The following is a 23,586-nucleotide window of genomic DNA, read 5'->3' as shown; positions in this document are numbered from 1 at the left end:
TTCCTGGTCCTACAGTGCCAAGCCTGGCAGCTTCACGATGATTTAAAATTCAAGGCAGCTACTGTTTGCTCAGCAGTGTCTCGCCAACAGAAGGGCCGTGCTGGGGGGAAATGTGTACAATGGCGGTGGGGTCTGTAATTAACCATAATAACAGCGGCAGCTCGTCACATCCTGAGGGCCTGGTCAAGGCTACCTACCCCACTAGGGACACTATCAGTTTACATGAGAAGCAACTGAGGCACAGAGAGGGTGTGCAATTTGCTCAAGATCACACAGCTAGGAAAACAGTGACCAGGCTTTGAACCAGACCGGCCTAGCTCCACACCCCATTCAATGACTGGTACCTTGGCACCAGGGTCAAAGTTCACCCACAAACAGCCAGGACCTGGACTCCCAGATGTCAGTCAATCTCCAGCCATTATGGTCTTTTGCTGGGGTATTCATTTTTCAATATTTAACACTTGTTTTCTATCTTTACTTACAGAAATTATTTCAAAATATATTTCTGCCTCTACTGTGAGCAGGATAATGAGTCACAAATCAAAACTGTCCATAAAACAGAGGTGCCAAGGCCAGCGAGATGGCTCACCAGGTAAAAGATCTTGCAGCCAAGCCTGAAGCCCTGAGTTCTAGCCCCAGAACACAAAAGATAGAAAGAGAGAACCACCTCCTATAGGCTATTCTCTGACCTCCACACATGTGCTGAGCCATGTGGGCACTCCCACAAACATATATGCATATGCACATGTGCGCAAAATAAGCAAAAAAAAGGAACACTTACTTTTTAAAGCAATGATAAAGGTGCCACGGGTTATGATGGGTACAAAGGTTGACTGACAAACTAACATTGGCTCTACCCAGTTTGTAGAACACAAAGTTGCATGCCTGTCTGAGAAGGTGCTGCATCCTAGTCTATCTGGGGTTGCAGAGCTACACGGTGGGAGGTCACTGTCACCGAGAGAGTTAAGAAACCTGCCCAGCTTGTATCTCACACTGGGGTGCTTGGTGAACCTGTGCAGAGGGCTAGAGCTCTGCCGCTGAGCCGTGGGCTGTAAGAAGAGGGAACGCGTGGTACACCATGGGCTGGAGGAGGGGTAGGAGGGGCTAGAAGAAGAACCGCATCTAACAAAACAGTTAATGCTCCTTTCAGAAATTGCCAGGGTATTCCTCCCAGCCGTTTGTCTGCCAGGGGTCCCCCCTCTGCTGTAGGATGTGTCCGTGGGGGTGGACACTGAGGGTTGGGGCAGGGGAAGGGCTGAGATGTGGAGGAGCTTGCCCGCTCCTGTGGGGCTTGTTACCAACGACAAGCCATTCCTCTGCCCGTGGAGCAGGAAGGGGAGCATGACAGCCACTGTTGTCTCTGATCACACCATTCCTCTGTGACAGAGATCGACTCCGCAGTACAGAGATGGTGAAACACAGAAGGGGACTCAACGTATCCGGCCAGGGGACACAGCTTGACAGATGCTCAGTCTCCTCGCCCCTCCTCACAGAGCATGCGGAGGGACCTAGGATAGTCTGACCCCTTCTCTGTTTGCCACGTTAGTGTCCCCAGTCTTCCTAACACCTGTACCCACCACCGCACAGTGAGCACTTGGCAGAAGAGAAGGGCAAAGGGGAGAGAAAGCAAACATAAAAGGCAGACGTGGTGACTCACATCTGCAGTCCCGGGACTGGGGTGGAAGAGCTGAAACAGGAGGATTGGTGCAAGTTCAAGGCCAGCCTGAGCTACAGCACAAGACCCAGTCTGAAAAGAATAGAAAGGTGGCTACTTTTACCAAGACACCCAGGTCAGTGCTCCTTATAGTCCCCACCCCCAGGAGCCCAGGGCTGGCTCTCACTCCCTTCAGTAATCCCCAGTGCAGACACAGAAGGGTGGATCAGTCCACAGCCCTGAGCACGGGACAATGAGAGGGTGAGTGTGCGTGAGTGAGCCCTGGCGTGTGGCAGGCACCGGAGACACAGTCATCCATCACCCTTCTTGTTGAAAAGTGGGAAAACAAACAACAGAACCAGGCTGACCCCGCTAACGAGAACCAAACACAAAGCCTAGCACAGAGCTTTCCTCTCCCTGCGTTTCCCTTTTCCCTTTTCCGGCCGGGAACCAGCCACGGGCCAAGATAAGGGGCTGTGGTAGCAGAGGGGTTCAAAGACACCGCGGCTTTCAGAGGCACCCAGAGCCCAAGGGCCAGGCCCGGAGCTTGGAAGAGCTTTAAACTCACTAAAATCACGCAACCCAGGGAGGAAGCGGCTGGCCGGAGGGCGAGCGGCTTCCTTAGGAGGCTTGCTTTTAACTGGCTCCAAGTGGCATCCGCACTGTCAGCCGCCTGTCAAGGCCAGGGAGCGCCTTTCATGTCCTCCCCCACACCCCGTCCTCCGCAGTGCCTAGCGCACGGCATCTGTGCTGGAGGTTGCAGCCTGGCATTCTGGTCACACAGGATGTGGACTGTTGGGCCTCTGGTAACCCACTCCCCATTTCTCTAAAGTCACTGAATTCATCTGGCCCCAGCTTTGTCACCTGGACACCAGAGGAGACCCTAATAGGAGCATAGCCCACCCCACATACATACCCCAACTGTGAAACGGGGCACAGGCTGCAGCGTGTCACACGAGTCCAATGAGGAGAAGCATAGTGTTCTGTTCACAGGGCGACCAGGATTCAGTGCACCCATGCAGACCTGGCTTTTAGAGCTAATGCCAGCCCACCAAAGGTGCTCGACACACACTATCTTTCACAACCACTCTACTCTGACATGGGTCACTGTGGTGTCAATCATATCAGAGATGCAAAACTGAGAATCAAGTCAGAAACATGGCTCTGACTTTGCAGATGGGGACCTGAGAGGATCTTGGGGGAATGTGGTATTTCTCTTGTCCTGCGAGGATGCCCCACTGCCAGAGCTCAGGCTGGGCAGACAGAGCAATGGTCACCAAGCCCAATGCCACCACCAACCAGAAGGCTAGCAGGCTGCTTCTCCAGGGGGAAGCAGCGTCCAAGACTTTTCTGTCACCCGTGCTGATCTCAGCCCCTGCCCCCGGGCAGGAAGCTCCCCACTATGCAGTAGGGTAGGAGGTTGGCACAGAGGGGACCCAGGATACACTGCATCTCGCTGCTGTCACTGTCAGGCCCAATCCGCATCTCAGCCCGAAGATTCATAAGGCTGGGAAACACCAGCCACACCGCTGGACTGCAAGTATCTGGGAATAACACAGACACTGCCTTGTGGGCTGCGGGGACGGCTAGCAGGGACAGCTCTTACAGAGAGTTCCAAGAACTCAGTCATCTTCATCCCCAGCACTGTCACTGATTCAAGCAATCCAGCTGTCAAAGGCAAGTCCAGGCATTGTTGCCGCAGCAGCTCCTTCCGCATGCTCAGTTTGGGGATTTTCCTTTTCCTTGGCAGTGGAAATCAACCCCCAAGAGCATCCCCTCTGCTGCTAGCTTTTTCACTAGACTACCCATGTGAGCTCACTCACCCCATTTCTGCCTCAAGTAACCCGCAAGCTCCCTGCATGCAGCTGACCACTGGGAAATGCTTGTCTGACTATGAATGTTGCTGTCCCAACCTGGCCTGGATGAGAGGACTCTGGAGGGCAGGGAGGGTGGCATCATGGTCCTCTGCAGCTTGGCTGGAGTCTGAGACAGGGTAAAGAGTCTCCCACTGAGAAGCATCACTCCAGCCCAGCTCCAACAGGGAATGGGAGCTGCCCGAGCCAATATCCACAGCCAGGTCCCCAACAAGTAGTCATATCAGCTTCCTCCTTGGCTGCTGTGCTTCCCAAGGCTCAGCACCCTACAAACCACTTCCTAGGGTCCAAGGCTGTGCACCCAGGCCAATCCTGCCCTCAATGAGAAACCTGACAAACCCACCGGAAATAGATCCAAATAGAAATCATAACAGAGAACAAGGCCACAGCCAAGATGGTGCGCGTGTGTGAGACTTGCTTTGGGAATACTCAGACTTTTCTTTTTTTTCTTTTCTTTTTTTTTTTTTTTGATTTTTTAAAAATATTCTATTACTGTGTAGTCCAGGCTAACCTCAAACTCACAGTAATCCTCCTGCCTCCCATGTACTGGATGGGAGTTGAGTGCACTGAGCCAGTACACTATGAGGCTGTACTGTCTCCTCCCCAAGATTCCTGCTGACTTGGCCTTCGTCCTTCTTGGACCCTGCTCACCAGCCCACAATCCTATTCCCTATGGACAGTCGCTTTATTCTGCCCTGTGCTCACAGAGGAAAAGAGGGAAGTGGGGAGGAGAGGGTGCCTCAGAGCAGGAAGGAGAGATGAGATGGGGCAGCCTGCTCACTTGGCACAATGAACAAGCCTGCTCCCTTGTTTGGGACCCCAACCCGAGCCCAGCCCTAAAAGCATTAGTTGAAAGTTAAAGTTAGCCACACGCAACATCGAAGCCCCAAGGGGAGCTCAGTCTCAAAGACAATGCTCTCTTTGACTGTGAACCGCAAGGGAACACCCACGGCATACTTCTCGATTAAAAAAGGAAAGTGAAAAAGAAGGTTTTCTTCCGTCTTCTTCATCTTATAAAAACTGACTTGTGCTTACTTCACGAAGCCACAACTTCTGTTACCCTCAGGCCAGCCCAAGGCACGCTGGCCGTGGAGACGAGGGCCCTGGAAAGCCTGGGTACGGCCTGGTAACCCAAAGTGCCCTCTGTGAATCATCGCTGCTTCCTTCCTCCGCTTCCTTCAGCACAGGAAAGCCACCGAGGGGCAGCCAGCCTCACACGCCCGCCCGCTGCCCAACACCCAGGGCATGGTGCATCTGAGAGACCCAGGCAGGCGGAGCTCTCCAGGGTCCCAAAGAAACAATGGGAACCCTCACTGCTGGTTCACACAGCAGGTTAAACACCTACTATATGACAGGCGGAGAGATGATGGGTGGGTGGGAGCAGGATGGGTGGGCAGAAGGAAGGACCAGACTGTAAAGAAGTTAAACACAAACAAAGACACAGAGGGTGACGGGGGAAAGAGCTGCTGCTGACAGAGGGAGCAGATGAGGCAGCCACCGAATGGTGCAGACAAGGACTGGGGCAGGTGTCTCCATCTCTGCCTCTAATTCCTGCTGGTTGCATGGTGACATGAAGTTGTATAGCAGTTGGCTTCCTCATCTACACAGATTCAAATACACACTATTTCGTGCCTCTGAAGTAATCACACAACATGATCACCGCTAGCCAGTCTCCACCTTTGTACCAACCGAAATACCTTTCTGCACACGTCTAGGAGGCACCAGGCAGAGCACGGCCTTAACAGTTCACAAACAGGCAAGACTTCTGCAAGACAACCAACCCGTGCAACTGCAAACTCAATGGCACACACACGCACACTGAGAGGTTTCCTGGGCTGCTGGGAACTTGTTCTTCCAGTGGCTTATAAAAATCTGAAATGTCACATCCAAATTCACAAGGAAACCAAAACCCTAGGTCAATCCCAGAGATAGGCAAGGGCTCCTACCTCTGCTCTGATATCCAAGGTGGACCAAGCAGTGGTCGCAGAGGCCTTGTGCTGAGTTACTCCTTTTCCATAGGGCTTTCTTTGAAGATGATGGCACCAATCACTCCCTCCCTACTCTGCAATTCTAACTAAATGTCACCTTGGCAGGAAGTTGCTAAGCAGCAGCATCCTCAGCATCCCACAGTCACCCCTCCCCCTCTTTCTGCTTTTTTTCTTTTTTCACCCCATCAGACTGTAGATTGTATATCTCCCTCCATCAGAAGTAAAGGTCTGCTTGATCCATCCTCCCCCACCCCTCTCTTTCTTCTGCTGAGGACAAGATCAGACATTCTTCAGGTTCTGCAGACCACGCTGTCTCCGTCAATCTCTGTCATGATGTTATTTAAGCGAGGGGGCATCGCTGTGTGCCAATACAACTTTATTTGGAAAGGCAAGTGGGGACCATGCTTGGCTACATGATCTGAAGAGCTCTCCTCCAGAAGGACACATCCCAGGCTCTGACATGCACGTGGACACTTGGGGACCATGGGCTCTCTTCTCTGCAGCCTGCACCTCTCCCAGGCTCTCAGGGAATGCCTACTGTGAGCATATGGAGAATCTAGCACAAGGCTGGGGACATGCCCAGGACCTAATCAATACTCGCTAAGTAGCAGAAGCTGCCAAGAAAACAGTCCTTGCCCTGCACCGCGGGGAGTTGCTACACTGCACCCACACACCACCCTCTGGCAACCCTGTGTCCCTGTGCCACTTTCTCGTGGACAAAGAAGAGGTAAGCAGATTGTGGTAGGCAGGGGTATGTGGACGGCTTAGGTGGCATGGCTCGGCTTGGGAACAGGTGGAGGCTGTTTTTCCTGAATGTTCCTGGTGCAGGTGGCAAGCATAGCTCCACCATGACTGTCAGATGCAAAGATGGGATCCCAGCAGAGGCCCTGAAGTGTCAAGGGATGTGAAGCCTCCAGAACTCCTGCTGAGTCCTCTGGACACCTTGATGCTGCTGCTGCTGCTGCTGCTGCTGCTGCTGCTGCTGCTGCTGCTGCTGCTGCCTCTGATAATGATGGTAAAGACAATGGATTCAACCTCAGGGCAGGGAATGTTCTAGAAGGTGATGACCAAGGCCTCTGGAAGAGAAGGCAGTCACCCAGGTTGCAGGGGAGGCTCTGTCTTGTACGGCACCCTCAGTTCTGAGATTGCCACCATAGACAAGCACACGCAGTGTGTCCCCATAGGAACCAGAGTAGCCTATACTTAGCCCTGTGCAACGCTAGGCTCTTTCTCTCCAACTAGCTGTTGGGGAAACCGAGGCCACAGATTCTCCTCCTTGTCACACCACAGTGGGCTGAGAACACTATAGACAAGTCCCATATGTGTTGAGGCTCAGGTCTGTGGTTACTGTTTGAAACTGGGACAGCATTACCACTGGAGAGGTGGAAACTTCAGAGCCAAGAGCAGGCTGTGTAGAGTCCCCGTGTTCTTTTCCCAGGCCTGGACATGCTGGGAGCATCCTGCCACCCACACCCAGGAGCCTGCATTGCCCTGAGGTTCGATTGTCCCACTATGCTGGTTGGTGTCTGTCAACCTGATATAAACCTAGACGTACCTGGGAAAAGGGACTCTAGAGAAAACACCTCCATCAGATTAGCCCCTAGCCGTGTTTGTCTAAGGGGAATTTCCTTGACTAATGATTGACATGGGAGGGTCACTGTGGGTGGGGCCACCACTGCGCAGGTGGTCCTGAGTGACACAAGAAAGGAGCTGAGCGAGCCATGGAGAGCAAGACAGTCGGCAGAGTTGCTTCATGGCGTCTGTTTCAGAGCCTGCCTTCAGGTGTCTGCCCTGAGCTTCGTCAATGATGGGCTATAATCTGTGAACTGAGATCACACACACACTCACACACACTCACACACACACACTCCCCGTGCTGGTCTGGGCCAGTATTGTATCACAGCAGTGTAAACCTAACTGAGACACCCACCTACACTTGGGAGCAGTCTCTGGCCAGGTCACCCAACCCAGGCAGAGAAGGAAGCGGGAAGCAGGGGGGCAGCAGCCTCCATCCAGCCTGTACTCTAACATCCTGGCAAGGACCAAGTAGGAGTGGATTGAAGTAGTTTCTTTACTGGACTTTTCGAATACCGAAGTCCTGGAAAATTATCTCTGGGGCTTTACAGATTTCTATTTCTTCTTTGTGGTCTAAGAAGTTCACTCTTGGGCTTCTGAGCCAAACCACCCAGGGTTCAGCTTGTAGCTCACCCACTTCCTGTGTGACCGTGGGCACTTTACCTAACCTTTCTGTACCTTCAAGGCCTACCTTGACATACCAAGAGGCTTCTACCCATCTACACAGCAGGAGGTCTCTGAGCAATGCCCAGCTTTACTGGTCAAAGACTATCTCCTCCCCACAGGGTCATCAAATACCCCGAGAAAGCTTGGGTAAAGCAGAGAGCCGGGTGATAACCTAGGAAAGCATGTTCAAACACAGGGCAACTGGAAGACAGCCATCAGTAGCACCCACCAGTTAGGATGGGTGCCTGTAGTCCTTCGTGTTTCCCTGTGTACGACAAGAAAAAAATGAGGTCTGGGGACAGAGACCAGTGACACTGCACCCGCTAACCACAGGGGAGGCCCCGGGTTCAAGCCCCACACCAACAAAGCAGGGTGGGGGGCGGGGTAAGGAACATATGCATGCACACATATGTACATAGTTATAAAGAATACATTCACATATGTGTACAAGCATCTATGCAGGTACAGGTCCATGCATATGGATGGTTACATATAAAACATACCACTTCTGTGTATGTTTATGCCCATGTATATACGCTCACAATCCCCTCCTAGCCTACACAGGTGTGGGGATCACCAAGAGCCAAGCTTCCCCACAGGCAAGATTCCAAATTCAACACCCTTAAGTTGAGGCTGCATGTCCCCTGACTCCCTGAGGCTGGGTTGTTATCCAGGCCTGGAACGGTGACGGCAGTGTCACCACAACACAGAGCACAACCTAGTACAGGCCTCACTGTGGTACCTCTGAATCACGTGTACAGTGTAGGGCAACGTCCACGTGAGACCCAGCTCTAGTAGCTTTATCCTCACAGGATGCCATGAAGGGAAAGTGGGGGACACAGCAAGGTATCTGGAACCACTTGACAAGCGCCTGTATCATGCTGTGTTATCAGTCTCTACAAGGACCCTGTGAGGACACTGTTAGCGTCACCCCAAGGAGACCAGCGTCATCAGAGAGAGCAGACTCCCGAGAGCTCCGGCATCCTCATCTGTATGACAGCTGCCGGGCTGGGGTGTGGTGCGGACAGGGTGCCACCAGCCGGGGTGAGGCCCTGGCCCATTGTGCTGTTCCCGATAAGGCACTCCATGGGGAAGTCCCTCCGAGCTCTACTGATTTCCTCAGTAATAGACAAGAGATGGCAAATCCTGCCTGAACCAATACACACATGGAAACCTGCTAGGCTCTGACAGGGACTCCAAGGGAGCATTTGTGACATTCTGACATGTGTGCATATGTGTGATGTGTGTGTATATATGTATGTGCAGATGTGTGTGCTTACATATGCGCATGTATGCATATGTGTGGTGTGTGTATGTGTGTGCAGATGTGTGTGCTTTCATATGCACATGTGTGCATACGTGTGGTGTGTGTATGTGTGTGTACACATGTATGGGTGTGTGTGTGTGTGTGTGCGCATGCTCCACGCCCCTGAGTGCAAGTGGCGCACTCCACAGCAGGGTATGTAATCTCCCTCCACCACAGTCTACCTTGCTGTCTTGAGACAGCTCCTCACTGAATCAGGAGTTCACTGATTTGGCTGGGCTGGCTAGACAGCAAGCTCCCAGGATCCTTCTGTCCCTGTTGCCCTATGCTCAAGCTGCAGGCATGGGCAGCTATCCCCAGCTTCTTACACAGCCACTGGGGATTTGAACTCAGGTCTTTGTGTCTGCAGAATGTGTTCTTTCTTACCACCGAGCCAGTGGTCACTCTCTTTGAAGAGCTACTAAACCAGAGGCTCCTTTCCCACAGGCTCCCCAGGGACCCCACATAGGGATGCCAGAGGTGAGGGCAGAGCCTGACACCCAACTTCTGGTACAATGCCCACTACCACAGCCAACAAAGCACCCCTGCAAGCTGCTGTAGGAGAACCTTCTAGAAATCTGTTCAGTCCACTCATGTCAGCCCCTCTCCCAACTGGAGCTCACACAAGTAACCAGATGCCACTCCATGTTTCTTTTCTGTGCCCAGGTCATTTCACAGTCACCTGGGAGCAGCAGGCACCATGTGGGTGACAGGTGAGACTAACTGCCAGGTACCATGTGAACAACAGGTGAGGAGACTAACAGGCACCACGTGGATAACTGACAGGTGAGGATACTGACAGGCACCACGTGGATAACTGACAGGTGAGGATACTGACAGGCACCATGTGGATGACTGACAGGTACCACGTGGATGACTGACAGGTGAGGAAACTAACAGGCACCACGTGGGTGACAGGTAAGGATACTGACAGACACCACGTAGATGATTGACAGGTACCACGTGGATGACTGACAGGTACCACGTGGATGACTGACAGGTGAGGAAACTAACAGGCACCACGTGGGTGACAGGTGAGCAGGCTGATGACAACGGCCAAGTCAAAGCCAAGGCCAGGCTTTGGGGCTCCTTGGCTTGGGTTTTAAGTTCCCTTCACTTCCCAGAGCTTCCTACAAGCTGGGACTGAGTCTCCTCGACCTGGTAAGGGTAGAATCTGATCCTCTGTGCCACCAGAACAGCCAGACACAGGGGGTCAAGCAGCCCTCAGAAAAGCCGAGCTGTGTCCTAGCCCTGTCTCACCGAATCTGAGGCTCACTGATTCCACTAATCTGTCCAGCAAGCCTCGGGGACCTTCTTGTCTCTGCCCAGCCCAGGGAACTGGGGTCACAAACATGCACAATCACCCTGTTTCCTGTAGGCACTGGAGATCCAATTCGGGCCTTCACGCTTAGGTGGCAAACACTTTACCAATAAGCCATCTTCCAGCCTTCACCCGTCTTGCATGTGTGCGCACGTGCGTGCGTGCATGTGTGTGTGTGTGTGTGTGTGTGTGTGTGTGTGTGTGTGTGTGCGCGCGCGCGCACGTGCACGCATGTGCTACTGAGAACCAAGCTAAGGGCCTCCTGTCCTCCAGGCATGCACTCTTAACACTGAGCTGCACACCCGCCCCATGTCCTGACAGTTCCTGACAAGTCTAAAAGATGAAGTCCCCCGTAAGTTACACCCAGCACCCCCAGAGCCAGCAGAGGCAGAACCCTTGACCTACACACCCTGTCCCCTTTCTCCTCCCAGTTAACCCCACAGCCCCAGGTTTCTGACCACGCATGCCCACATCCAGCCATCACCAGAGCCTGGCTGACACCAGGCCGGTTGCCTGAGTGCCGTGGCCCAGTTTTGCTGCCTGTAAAATGAGTATAGTAACCCTACCACCTATGCTCCAGGGTGTCACCGCAGACTAAATAGGTCACTGAGGAGAGCTCACAGTGTCACTCCTGGGACAGCACATGTGCTCACTGAAAGCCTGAGACCCTCACCTCCTACTTCCTCCCTTTGGGAAGCAATGGTTTCTCTAACATGCTGGGGGTCTCTACGCTCTGCCTAGATGTGAAAGAAATGTCTCACAGGGACATTGTCTTCTAAGAGAGACGCAAGGCACAACCCTCCTCCCTGAGTGTTTTCTTTTTGGGGGAGAGGAGGTTCAGCCCATGCCATGGCTCCATCACTGTAGTATCTGCAGCTGGACCCTGCTGTCTCTCTTCTGCTCACCTTAGATGTGTCATCCTGGGGTCACCACAACCACAGCAGTCCCCAGGCAGGTCACACAGCCACAGGCAGCCCACGGATGCCCTTGACTGTGCAATCTATAAAGTTTTGACTAAACTACTAATGCCACACAAGGGGCCAGGTACAGAGGAGAGGACAGAGGCAGGATGATACAGGGGTGGCGTCTCACAGGGACTCAGCATTCGCAAGCTGCCCCACCCCGCCTCGCCCCGCCCTTCTGATAAAAAGTCTCATACAAGCTGCCTCCCACGTACACAGAAAATGAAGAGGAGTCTACATGGACGGACAGGATGACCTCACCTTACACAGTCGGATGGCAAACAAGGATCTCAGCTAGTTAGCCCAACCAGGAAGAAGTGCCATGGGATGCATGTGGGGGTCACAGGACAGTCACTGGAACTCAGGCTGTCAGGCTTAGCCACAAGCCCCTGCCAAGCCATCTCACCAGCCCTCACTTTTCTTTTTATTGGGTTTGTCATTTGGGTCATCTCTGTGGGGACAGAGATTAAGAAGCTTATGAACAAATAGTCCCCAGCCACCTCGGGGCAACCCACCCCCAGGCTCTACTTCTTCTGGAGTCTCAGTCAGGGGAGCCCATCCACTCCTCTCTCCCATACAGCTGAACCCCTACCCCCACACCCAGGGTTCCATGAGCCTCCGCAGATTCTACCCACACACCAATTCTACCCTGACAAATGACCATCAGCAGGACCCACTTCCTGTCACACATCTAAAAAGGAAGCTGGGAGTCCTGAGCTCAAAAATTTATCACAGAAGACCACACAGAGGACTGCCTGAGGGGCGCTATGCCCCAGCCTCACCAGGAAGGGGAACCCAGCTGGCTTTTCTCCCCTCTCCTGTAGGGATTCAGAGTGAGTGACAGACTGAAATTCCACAGCCTGACAGGAGGAGCCACCTGGACAGGAGTCTTAGCCCACAAAACTGAGACGAGGGGGCAGCCAGGTTAGATGGCAAAGTTCTGAGAGGGCCCCGTGCGTTCTCCAGAATTCTTGAATCTGCATCCGAATGTGGTAGGGTTGCAGGTGTGCCCACCACGTCCATTTACGCCGTGCTGAGGCTGGAGCCCCGGGCTTCCTGCCTGCAAAGTGAGCGACCCCACCGAAGGAGCCACCTCCCCAGCCATAAAGACTCCCAGCTAAAATCTGCTTCCCATGCTAAAACCCGGGGTGTCCCACACTTCATTTTACAGTGAACACAGTCTAATCAATAAAGTTTTAAAGAATAATCCACCTAGTATCTTTTGAAGAAAATGAACAGACTCCAGCCTCTGTAAGCTTGGGCTTACAGAGTCATGTTGGGCTTTCAGAGTCACAGGGCCAGAAGAGGTATGTGAACTTTGGGTGCAGAATGGCAAGCTTCCTCTGGACTCAATATCCAGCCCCCTCCCTTTCTGGAACTTTCCATGGCCCAGCCCTGGATGAGTGGTGTAAAAGCCCTGTTGAGCCCTGGAGTACAGGCCTCTGTGATCCCGGAAGAGAGAAGAGGTTTCCTCTATCTCTCTCTTGATCCCAACCACTATCATATCTGCTCCTATTTCTGAGGCCAAGCTGACTTCTCACATGGCCTCCCAGCCACAAGCCTCAGCCAACCGAACTCAGTGGTGGCATGATTCTCCGGCCAGAGTCAGCCAGAATCTTCAGGGGAGCAGGACTTGGGCTCCAGTGAGCTGGCAAGAGGATCAGAGCTGACTGACGTCACAGTAGGTGTTGCCATGAGGAGAGAATGTAGCCAGGGGCATGGGCACCAGCTGTCTCTGGGAGTGGGAAGTCAGGCTGAGCCAGCCACGGACATGCGGGTGACAAGAAAGCCCTTGAAGCAACTAAACAGCAACGACCTTGCCCAGGTTTTGAGACCTCACCCTGACACAGATAGAATGGGGTCTCCTGCATGGTGTTTCCAAATCGTCCATCTTTGTGTCAAGTGTTGCTGTGTGTCTGTCAAACTCAGAACCCAGAACCTTGCCTGGCCCGTAGCAGATGCTCAGTAAACATACATTAAGTGACCAGTACATGTGCCAACATGCACAGAGCCCTTTGAAGGGGTCACCCAACTCCCTTCTTCCTCTCAGCTCCTGCTCCACATGGGCAGTGAGAACCTGAGTTTTCTGTCTTCTTCCTGCCCACCCCCACTCCCAGCCCCTCCCACTACGGCCTGGGCCCCTTGTGTCCCAGCTGCACCAGCCTCTCTGTCCCTCTCAAGTGCCCTTCCTCCTGGGCTCCTGGGCACAAGCTGTCCCCAACCCCCAGTGTCCTGTGTACTCAGCCCCAGCCCCTTCCTCAGAGAACTCCATTGACCTCTGCCCCCTCCGCAGCCACTCCTGTTTTACAGTCTTCCCCTCACAAAAGAAGCACACGACTCCTTGCTCTTCCTGGATTCAGAGCCACGCCAGCAGATGGAACCCCCACCCCTATCCCCAGCCGATAGGACAGACTTTAGCCTCCCTGGCTGCTACAGCTGGAATCCATGGGAGAGATGTCAGAGAGAAGGCAGTCTCTTGTGAACCTCAAGGCCGTGGCCAAGGGCTGTGCAAACACAGGGGTGACTGTGATGGGGACAGCTGCAGCTGGAGTCCATGGGAGAGATGTCAGAGAGAAGGCAGTCTCTTGTGAACCTCAAGGCCCTGGCCAAGGGCTGTGCAAACACAGGGGTGACTGTGATGGGGACAGCCAGGATCTTAAGAGGCCGCAAGTGGAATATGACTGGCAACTTAGCTCTCCCGCTCACCCAGTGGAGCGAATGCTGGGAGGAAGAAGGGAACGGGCATCCTCAGTACTCCCCCAGCCACTTAGGGTCCAAAGCCATGCTTACCCAGGTCCACCAGAAGCAGATTGCCCGTAGTAGATCCCAGGCAGTGAGACACAACAGAGGCTTTCCCAAAGATGCCCCCCGAACCAGCCAGCTGTGCAGTCACAACACATGTCCAGCCAGGACTTGGGCTGACCACCTTTAGAGGCAGATGACAGAACCCAGTCCACACCAGTCTGTACTGGCACCATGTCAGAGCAGAAGTAACAACACAAGCTATAAAGGGGGAGGTAGGCTAAGGGTCTGAGGACAGGAAGAAACTGACCCTAGGGCTGCCAGGTCAGAGCACAGGCTGTGTCAGGATTTTTCTTTCTTTTTCCCCCCTTTTCTTCTTGGCACGTAATAGATTAGTCGTACAGAACAATGGGTTCCATTGTGGCTTTGTCCTATCTGTGTATCAAGGGCTTTGATCAGCCAGGAGTCCCGAACTAGGGGAACACACCCAGTGCACTTGGGGAGAACTTTAGCATTTGGGGGTTCTGTTTGTCTGGTCTCTACTCCTGATTTCTAATTTCTAAGGAAGTTTCATCTTTAAAAAAAAAAATACGAGGTCTGCCTCTGTAGCCTTGGCTGGCCTGGAACTCACAGAGATCCACCTGCCTCTGCCTCCTGAACAACCAAGCTTAGCAAAAATATGCATTCTCAAGAATCCCCTCCCCTCAAGGGTGCTAATGAACACCCTGTCCAGGTCTCTACCACACAGTAGCTCTCCTATAAGATAGATACAAATAACCAGTAACTTAATTCTGGTTAGCTGAACTGTGTGGGTTCACCAGTCAGAACCTAGACACCTATGATACTTCCTCATTAACCCAGATTGTACAATTTGAAGAATATTTCTATTCAACTACTTTGGAGGGGGGAGGAATATCAATCACACTTCTGTCCTTGAACAAATCTCTTGTTTATCTGCAAGTCACAGAAATAAAGAATGTTGATCAGGAAAAAGCAAGCAGAAATACTCGTAGTTCTAACAGCTCTGCCAAGTCCTAGCAATCTCTCCATCAGAAAGAAAAGGAAGGACCATCTTCCAGATGGACATCGTGTTTCCTCACCCTGCTCTGGAGACCTCCCCGCCTCCAGACTGCGATTCACCAATAGGCTCTCAACACTCACAACATCACACATCTTTCTCCCTCCGAGGAGTAAGGAAATGAGATATCCTTGGCCTCACAAACAGCAGCAAGGCAGAGTGACGTCTCCTGGTGACAAGTGTAGGGCACAGAAGTAAGAGAGTTTGAGTCCATACCTGCACCACAGGGTGGCCTCCTGTTGGGGCTTTGACAGCACCACGGCTGCCCTCCGTCTCATAGTGGGCCCGGTGATGGGGCTTGGGCTGGACCTCGATCCGCAGCTCATAGGAGCCTGACTGATTGGAGAGTGGCCACTCTAGTGGAGGAAGGGATGCAGTCACAGGGATGCTGCAGGGAAAACAGACTGGGTCACAAGAATGTACAGTCTAATCAGTCCATCTGTACACTAAATATAAATGGCCCCCTTTCTGGAAACTGTGCCTAGGGGTGGAAGAATAAAATGCTGAGGGCCAGAAATTGCTTAGTCACAATGAGGGAGGTCTTCACAAGCCAGAGGACCTCTGCTTACTCTCGTTCTCATCTAATGAAGACAGCGTAGCTGGCTTCCTGGGGGATGAAGCTAATTTCAGTTTGTGTTGGTTCCTGATGTTTCCAATGACTGTTATGGCTTCTCCTCTAGGAATCATGGAAAACCCAACATTAACCTCTCAAAACATCCCTCTGCCAGAACACTTCCTTTTCCAAAGGGCAAAGGGCATGTCACCGCTTCATCACAGGCTTAAGTACTTCTCTCTTAAGTATAGTCTGCTACAGTCAAGTGGCAAACAGATCAGCAGATAGTGAGAGTTTCTATATTTGATTATCTTGATTAGCAGTGCATTTGGGGGTGAGTTCAGGTTCACTCACAAACACTAATTGATGAGCCACTGAGCAATGGGTTCTAGAAGCCAAGAGAGGAATCTAGCTTGGGTATGCATGAACCAAACCACGTGAACCCAATGTGAAGTGAAAAGGGACAATCAATATCTTGACTAGGGTTCCATACCCAAGTTCAAATTCCAGCTCCAACACCTACTCCCCTATAACTCCCTAGACCTCAGTTTTCCTCAACTGTGAAGTGGGCATACTGAAATCCTATGAGGATCATAGTATCAGAGTAGTCAATGACCATTAGCACTAATGGTTTTCCTTGAAAAATGCACATGCGTGTATAGGCATACACACCATACACATACATATACATGCATGTACACACATGTACATGCATATACACATGTACATGTGCACACACTATACCATATACAGAGATATACATATACACATACCACACATATCCTTATACACACAGGTACATACTCACACACACCACACACACACATGGACATGTACACAATGCACACAGACACCCATGCCACACACATGCACAGACACATACCACATATATACATATGTACACATGTGCATACACACACCACCACACATGTATGTACATGGACATATAAATACACATGCCATGCTCATATATACATACATACCACCTGTACATGGGGTACACATACACATTATATATACATATATATCACATGTACAGAAACATATACCATACCATACACATACACACACATATATACTATACATGCACACCAAAACACACATACATGCACACATCACACACATACACATCATTTTCTATGGACTCTCTGATTTGGCTGTGGTGTCACATACAGAGATCAAACTTGAGGGCAGGCCTTAAGTTTCATTTTCCTGGAGTCTCAACACTGACCAGTATATACAATAGCTACTCGACATGGCTTAGAATTATGTTGTTAAAGTGTCAACCAAGGTCTTGAAATTCTGCCCAAAACCGTCCTTCTGTGCCTCAGAAAACATAAAATGTTACCTAAGATCACAGAGTGAGACACAGATTGGGCTCCGACTCAAGTCCCCTGGCTCCAAGCCTAGGATGGCTCGCATCTCCACACTGCTCTTGTCTTACCCACTTCTAAATGTGCCTGAGAAAGTCTCCATGGAGTGACTTAGAGCCAGCCTGACATTGGGTAGGATCTCAGAAAATATTAAATGGGAAGGTGAGATAGATGTCAGGGTGGCTGGATGGATGGATAGGTTGGTGGATGGATGGAGAGGTGGATGGATGGACAGACGGACAGATGGACGGATGGAGAGGTCGGTGGATGATGAGATGGATGGATGGATAGAGAAATGGATGGATGGATGGATGGATGGATGGATGGAGAGGTCGGTGGATGGATGGATGGATGGATGGGTGGATGGATGGGTGGGTAGGCAGTTTCATTTCAAAGACTGACACATTCAAAGGTTCTCTGAAATGGCACACGCATGGGTTCTGAGGACACACCCTGATGTGCACTTACATCTTTCCCGCTCAGGGCAGCCTGTGAGGCGCTGACAAGCACAGCCAGGTTTCACCCACTCAATTCAATGCAATGCTCTATCAGGGAAGTTTCCGTTTGCTAAAGCAAGTACTGTGTGGGTAGCACAAGGGTGATGGTGACAGCTAGGCCATCTGCGCTTCAGCTGTCACAGAGGGCAGAGAGAAAAGGAAGCACATGTCCCCCTCAGTCACCTCTTTCTCCTCAGCACCCAAATAAACTTTTTAAAATGCCAAATAACACCAAGCCAGGTTCACACGAGGAAGAAAAGGGATGCTACACAGAGTTCTGCTGGCACATAGCAGGCCTCCTTGGACATTGGTGGTTACCGATGTCATCATTGCCACTCCATGAGATTAATCTCCTGGCACATGCCTGTCAGCAAAGAAGTCCATCCTAAAGGTCCCCTCATCAGCAGAGAAGTCCGTCAAAGCTAAAGGTCCCCTCAGCAGCAGAGAAGTCCGTCAAAGCTAAAGGTCCCCTCATCAGCAGAGAAGCCCTTTCTAAAGGTTCCCTGTAAAAACTCGAGAGTCAACTTGAGCTCTGGAATCCCCCAAGAGACAGGCCACTAGGTGTGCCCAGGTGATCTTGATGAGATTAAGGTGGGAAGATTCACCCACTGTGAGAGGCACCACTCCTAGGCTGGGATCCTGAACTGTATAAAAAGGAAAAAGCACGTTGAACACAAACATCTGTCTCTCTCTGCTTCCTGACTGTAGTTTTTTATGTGCCTTGATCAGCAGCTTCAAGCTCTTCCCACTTTCACTTTCCCACCGCAATGGGCGGCACCCTCAACCTGTGGGCCAGAGTAGACCCTTAAGTTGCCTTTGTTGGGGTGTCTTAGGGCAGCAGCGGGGAAAGAACACGATGACAGCAACTGTCCCTCTTCGGAGTGCTCACTCTGAACAGGCTCTAAGCCAGGACACTGAAGTGTGTTGTTTTATCTAATTCTTAAAAACAGTCACTATGAGGTAGGCGCTACTATTATCCTTATCTCTCAGGAAATGAACAAAGTCCCAAAGAAGGGCTCAGTAAACGGGGCTGGGGTGGGGAATCCTGATTGATTAGTGATGCCTGCTCTGGGAACAGTCGAATTATAATTGTTTATCAGTGTCTGTCACAGGCACAGCAGACGGTAGCACAACGCTCACACACACACACACACACACACACACACACACACACAGAGGCAATGGGCAATGGGTGGCAGAGCCAGGACACACATTCAGTCCTCACATGTCCTCACACGTCCCAAAGCCTCTGCCCCTGTGAGCCACACTCATTGCTTTGGCCTGCCTGGTTTTTAAGCTATTTGAGGATTGAGCCCTGTGCGATTTATTGTTCTTTGGGGCTCCTCGTCTCTGAGGAAAATGCAAAGGCAACACAGATGTCCTTACACATAGCTCCTCTGAGAATAAGGAAGGGGTGTTCCACACTGGGGTCCACACTGCTCTATGAGGGAATCCAGCACATAGTAGGGACTTTATACGTACTTACTGAGTGAAAACGATGTGCCCTAGGGGACAGCCATCAAGCACTTAGTACAATAAACCCCACAACCACCTGCTGTAGCAGAGACACCCATGGGCAAACTGAAGCTTAGGGAAGTTAACGTCCTTCTCGGTACTTACAGCCAGCAAGTGTCTAAGCCAGGATTTAAATGAAACCCGTGTGACTAAATTCCATGTAAATATCAAGAAAGCCAACAATTAGAGGGCGCTTGGGCACACACTGTTCTCAAAGCCCCACTCACCTGCAGATGGGAATGGCTGGCACCAGCTGCTTGGGCCAGCTGGGTGGTACCAGCAGGATGGACTCAGGAGCGGAATTCCTCCTTTCCTCCTGCTCACATGGCCCCAGGAACTCCACAGTTGGGTAGATGTGACGGGCCAGGCCCGCCTTGGACGGGGCGGTGGACACGGGAGTCGGGTCAGGACTGGTCTTCCATATCTTGGAGGGGATCCCGCAGGGCGAGTCAGTGGCCAGGCTGTTGAGGGCTTCCATGAGAACACCAGAGCCAGCCGTGGGAGGGTACCCAGCGGACTCAGCGGAGATGCCGTCGTCCTGGGGTGCCACGTGAGGCGAGGGCTGTGGCGAGGGGCTCCGGGAGCGCTGGGGTGAGGATGTGGGCAGAGGGGCAACCAAGGCCTCTGCGCACGAATGCCTCCGCTTGGCACCGGGTGAGGAGGAGCGGGATGCCGGACGGGGCACGGGCGAGTGTCGGCCCAGGCAGCTGTCCTCGGCGGCGTGGCTGGTTCGAGGTGACATTATTGGAGAGGTTCTGGGGGAATAATGAGTAGGGATGTTTTGAAACTGGAGACACACATCGTCGGTCCCGGCGTTATTGGGCGAGACGCAGGGCGAGGTGTAGGGGGAGAAGGTGTCAGAAATGAAGCTGGCAGAGGAGCCGCTGCTAGCGGGGCTCAAGCAAAGCGGCTCGCGGTAGGCCTCAAAGCCGGGCACGGGCAGTGTGAACCTCGGGCTGGCAGCCATGCCGGCCAGGGCCAGGGCCGGCTGCTCGGAGGGTAAGCCGGCATCTCTCCCACGGAGGGCCCCCCCTGCCTGCATCAGTTCGTGGGATGGAGTGATCTCGATCCGAGGGCTCGGGCCCGAAGCCCCTGCTGGCTTGGCGGGACTCAGAAAGTTCTGGAACCCTATCCTATCCGGCTCTCCAAACCGGCTGGGGGGCTCGCCAGAGAAACTGGCGAGGGGGTTGACTGGCTTGAGGCCATAGTCCTGGACATCATCCGGGTATGCGATTCCAGAGGGTGAGCTGATGGCCTTATGTGCGTTCTGTTCTTCTGGAAAGAGAAGGGGGGAGGGGGGTCTTTAAGCCTCTAAAGCAGAACTGGGGTACAGAGTTACAGTCACGGGTGGGCATGGTCTTCTGTCACTAGCTGGTCTTAATACCCCACCATGGAAAACCCTGAGCTTGCCACAGGTAAAATGAAGCCTCTGTGTCCCAAATTCCCTCAGGAGAGTCCAGAATGACAGGCCCCATGACACCAACTGTGTAGCTGGCTGGAGTGTGGACAACAAACTGGCCTAGCAGCCAGCGTCCACGGTCAGACCTCAGATCACCCCTCAGAAGTGCATTTTAGGGGCTGGAGAGCTGGTTCACTTGCAAACTACCAGCCACGAGAGTATGAGAACCCAAGTTTGATCCCTAGACCCTACATAAAGTCAAGCATGGCAGTGCACGTCTGTAACCCCAGCACTAGAGAGGCAGACATGGGGATCCCCAGAGCTCAGTGGCCCAGTAGTGCAGCCAAATCAACAAACTCCAGGGGGAGACCCTGTCATAAGAAATAAGGAGACCATTTGAGGAAGACATCAATATCTGGCCTCCATATGCATGTACACATATGTACGGGCACACCCATGTACACCGTGCACACCTGCATGAATGTGTCTCTGCACACAGGCACAGTGAACATTGTTAAAGTGAATTTAGTATCTCCCATTGCTCACAGCAGCACAGACCCACAGCTGAACCAGGGCTGCAATGACCTCGTCATGTCACATGTATGATACGGCAAGACATGTATAATGCAGAAGGCAACAGGGCCTCTAGGGTCCATGGAGTCTATGTCTGAGATGTCCACACCCAAGTGCGAGAGGCTTTTTAGAACCAGGGTTCCCTGCTCTTTCATATCCCTTTATAGATGTGGCCCAGGAGGGGACAAGAGTCCCCAAAGACATGGAATTTGAAGACTCACAATTCCTTCAGAGGAGCCCCTTGAACCCTAAAAGTCAGGATCACAGCTACAGGGTCCCCAAACTGTTAATAGGAGGGAATACAGAGCGACCTAAACACCTCTTTCGCATCAGGAGCCATCTTGGGTTTCTCTGTCCCATCTCAAGGGCCCACCACTGATGAGAGTGTCACTCCAGCAGAACACATTACCCAGTCACCTCACTCTGTCCCTTGATGTCCAAGCCTGACCCCCTACATTCTTTGCTAGGGAATTCTGCAGAGCCACCAAGAGATGGCAGTCCCCACCGCCCCTCATTGACTCTTCCCCCAAGCCTCCCCCTTCTCCATCAGTAACGGGGGCAGCCTTGGCTCCTCCACTCTCATGCCTTCTAACTCAGCCACCAACAAACCCTGACCTCTGACCTGCCAACACACAGCCTCAGTATTCCTGGTAACGCACGTCCATCTTGAGCCAAGCCCCCTCTTCTACCTCAGTCTCACCAAGTCCCCTCTGTCCAATATCCACTCTAGAAACTGCCCTTCAGTGTTTCCTCTGGCCCTTTAGATAGGGCCTCAGGTCATCATGGGCCAGTCTGTCCCTGTCACCAGCCGGTCTCATCACTCCACCTGTGCCCAATGCCCCCCAAACAGCTCAGCACCGGCCCCACTGACCTCTTTTCCAGAACTAGCCGCTCAGAGTCCTTGAGAGAGCTGTCTCCTCTCCCTTCAAGATCTTCCTAGGAATGTTCCCCTTATTCTGTGTATCTGCTCTGCCGGCACCTCCACAGACTGCCCTCCTAAAGATCGTCTCCAGCCTCTTCTCCTTCGCACCCACTGCTGGCTCCCATCGCTTTGGATACATATGTGTTTAGTGAGCCTGTCCTGCTAAACCAGGGCCAAGCAAAACACACCCCAAGGGCCCACATTTTGTCTGCTGATAAAACCACCATGTCTATTCGCATAGGGCCTAGCTAGGGCTTGCCTCTTCACCGGAACAGCAGAGCTGAGAGTTTTGGCAGGGTCTATATGAACCACAAATCTTAAAATATTTACTCTCTGGCCCTTTATGGAAGTTGGTACTTCTCTTGACTCTAAGCTCTGCCGAGGTCGGGTCCACATCTTACTGTGGGTTAGTATTGTTTGCCTGGCACCCACCACTGCGCCTGGCACTTACAGGCCTCCACACATGTGCAAAGTGACTGAATACCTAAAAGAATCATGCCCAGGGTCCCACAAGCCAGGAGTCTCCTGCTCTGGGGAGCTAGGGTAGCCACCCTGGTGACTCTTGACATTTCTGGACCTTTTCTGGGCCACAACAGAGGGAGTGTATTCCAACTTAGCTGAACTGACCTCAGAATGCCCAGATGGTACTGCCATTCCAGGTGAGTGCTCCCATTCCAGATGAGTACTCCCATTCCAGATGAGTGCTCCCAAAGGGCTGTCCACCACTAATAACATGAGGACTTGGGCCAGCATGGTTGGGGTCTGTCTGTCCACCCTTAACCTCTCCTCTCTTGAGCTCCAGGCAAGGCAGGGTTTGGAAGAGACCACCTGCTTCCTTCTGGCCTTAGGACTTTGCAGTTTTCTGTTCCCTCTGTTTCAATAGCTCCATTCACCCATCTCTGTGGCACTAAAACCCACCCATTCCTGCAGGTTCTGCCACTGTCCCTATTCTCCCACAGCTCACTCTTCCCAGGGGTGCCCGCTCTAACCCCATATGTCTCCCAGTTCTGGGGAAGTAACTGTGGCATCAGCTACTGACCAGCAAGTCTGCCGGTCTCCTAATCAGAGATGCCATGAAGTACATCGAGCCTCTGCTTCATGGGAGCTGGGATAAGGTGGGCCCTCGGCAGAGAGGAAGGCATCCCCATAAAAGCCACCTGGGACACTGACGGCACTCCTTCAAAATGTCACTGCCCAACCCACGAGGCAGATGATGTCATCTCTAGGGAGGGGTGACTGAGTAGGTAACATCCATCAAAATCCCAGATGCATCCCAGAGTCCTTAACACCATTCTCAAAACTGTATCCTATGCAGACACTTCTATTTCTGGGAGAGGGATAAGGGGTAGGTTAGTGTCTGCAGCTCTGGGGCTGGGGGAGGCTCTGGCTCATCCCAACAGTGACCAGGAAAAGTCCCCCTGCACCAGACAGCAGTGACCACTGAGATTCAGTATCAAAGAAAGAGCAAGGTGAACATAAGGTGGGGAGGGGCACATCTGTGGCGGGTGGGCACGCACACGCAGAAGCCGGAGGAAGACATCAGGTGACCTGCTCTGTCACCCTCCACATTGTTCCCTTTGAGACAGGTTCT

General features: G+C 52.3%; 1 protein-coding gene across 1 annotated transcript in view; it reads right to left on the bottom strand.

Moving 5' to 3' along the window:
- Nfatc2 (nuclear factor of activated T cells 2) overlaps nt 1–23,586 on the bottom strand; it is a 111,153-nt gene that overhangs the window by 70,546 nt on the left and 17,021 nt on the right. Inside the window, exons 2-3 of the mRNA XM_041670442.1 lie at nt 19,329–20,376; nt 15,380–15,551 (exon numbers count right to left, since the gene is read on the bottom strand). Of these exons, the coding sequence (XP_041526376.1) occupies nt 15,380–15,551; nt 19,329–20,376 (1,220 nt within the window). The remainder of the gene's footprint in view (nt 1–15,379; nt 15,552–19,328; nt 20,377–23,586) is intronic.

This window comes from Microtus oregoni, unplaced genomic scaffold (assembly GCF_018167655.1).
Source record: "Microtus oregoni isolate MIOR12 unplaced genomic scaffold, Mior012 000020F_ref0000438, whole genome shotgun sequence".
In the NCBI taxonomy this organism is placed as follows: Eukaryota; Metazoa; Chordata; class Mammalia; order Rodentia; family Cricetidae; genus Microtus; species Microtus oregoni.
This window is presented reverse-complemented; position numbering and strand designations above follow the sequence as displayed.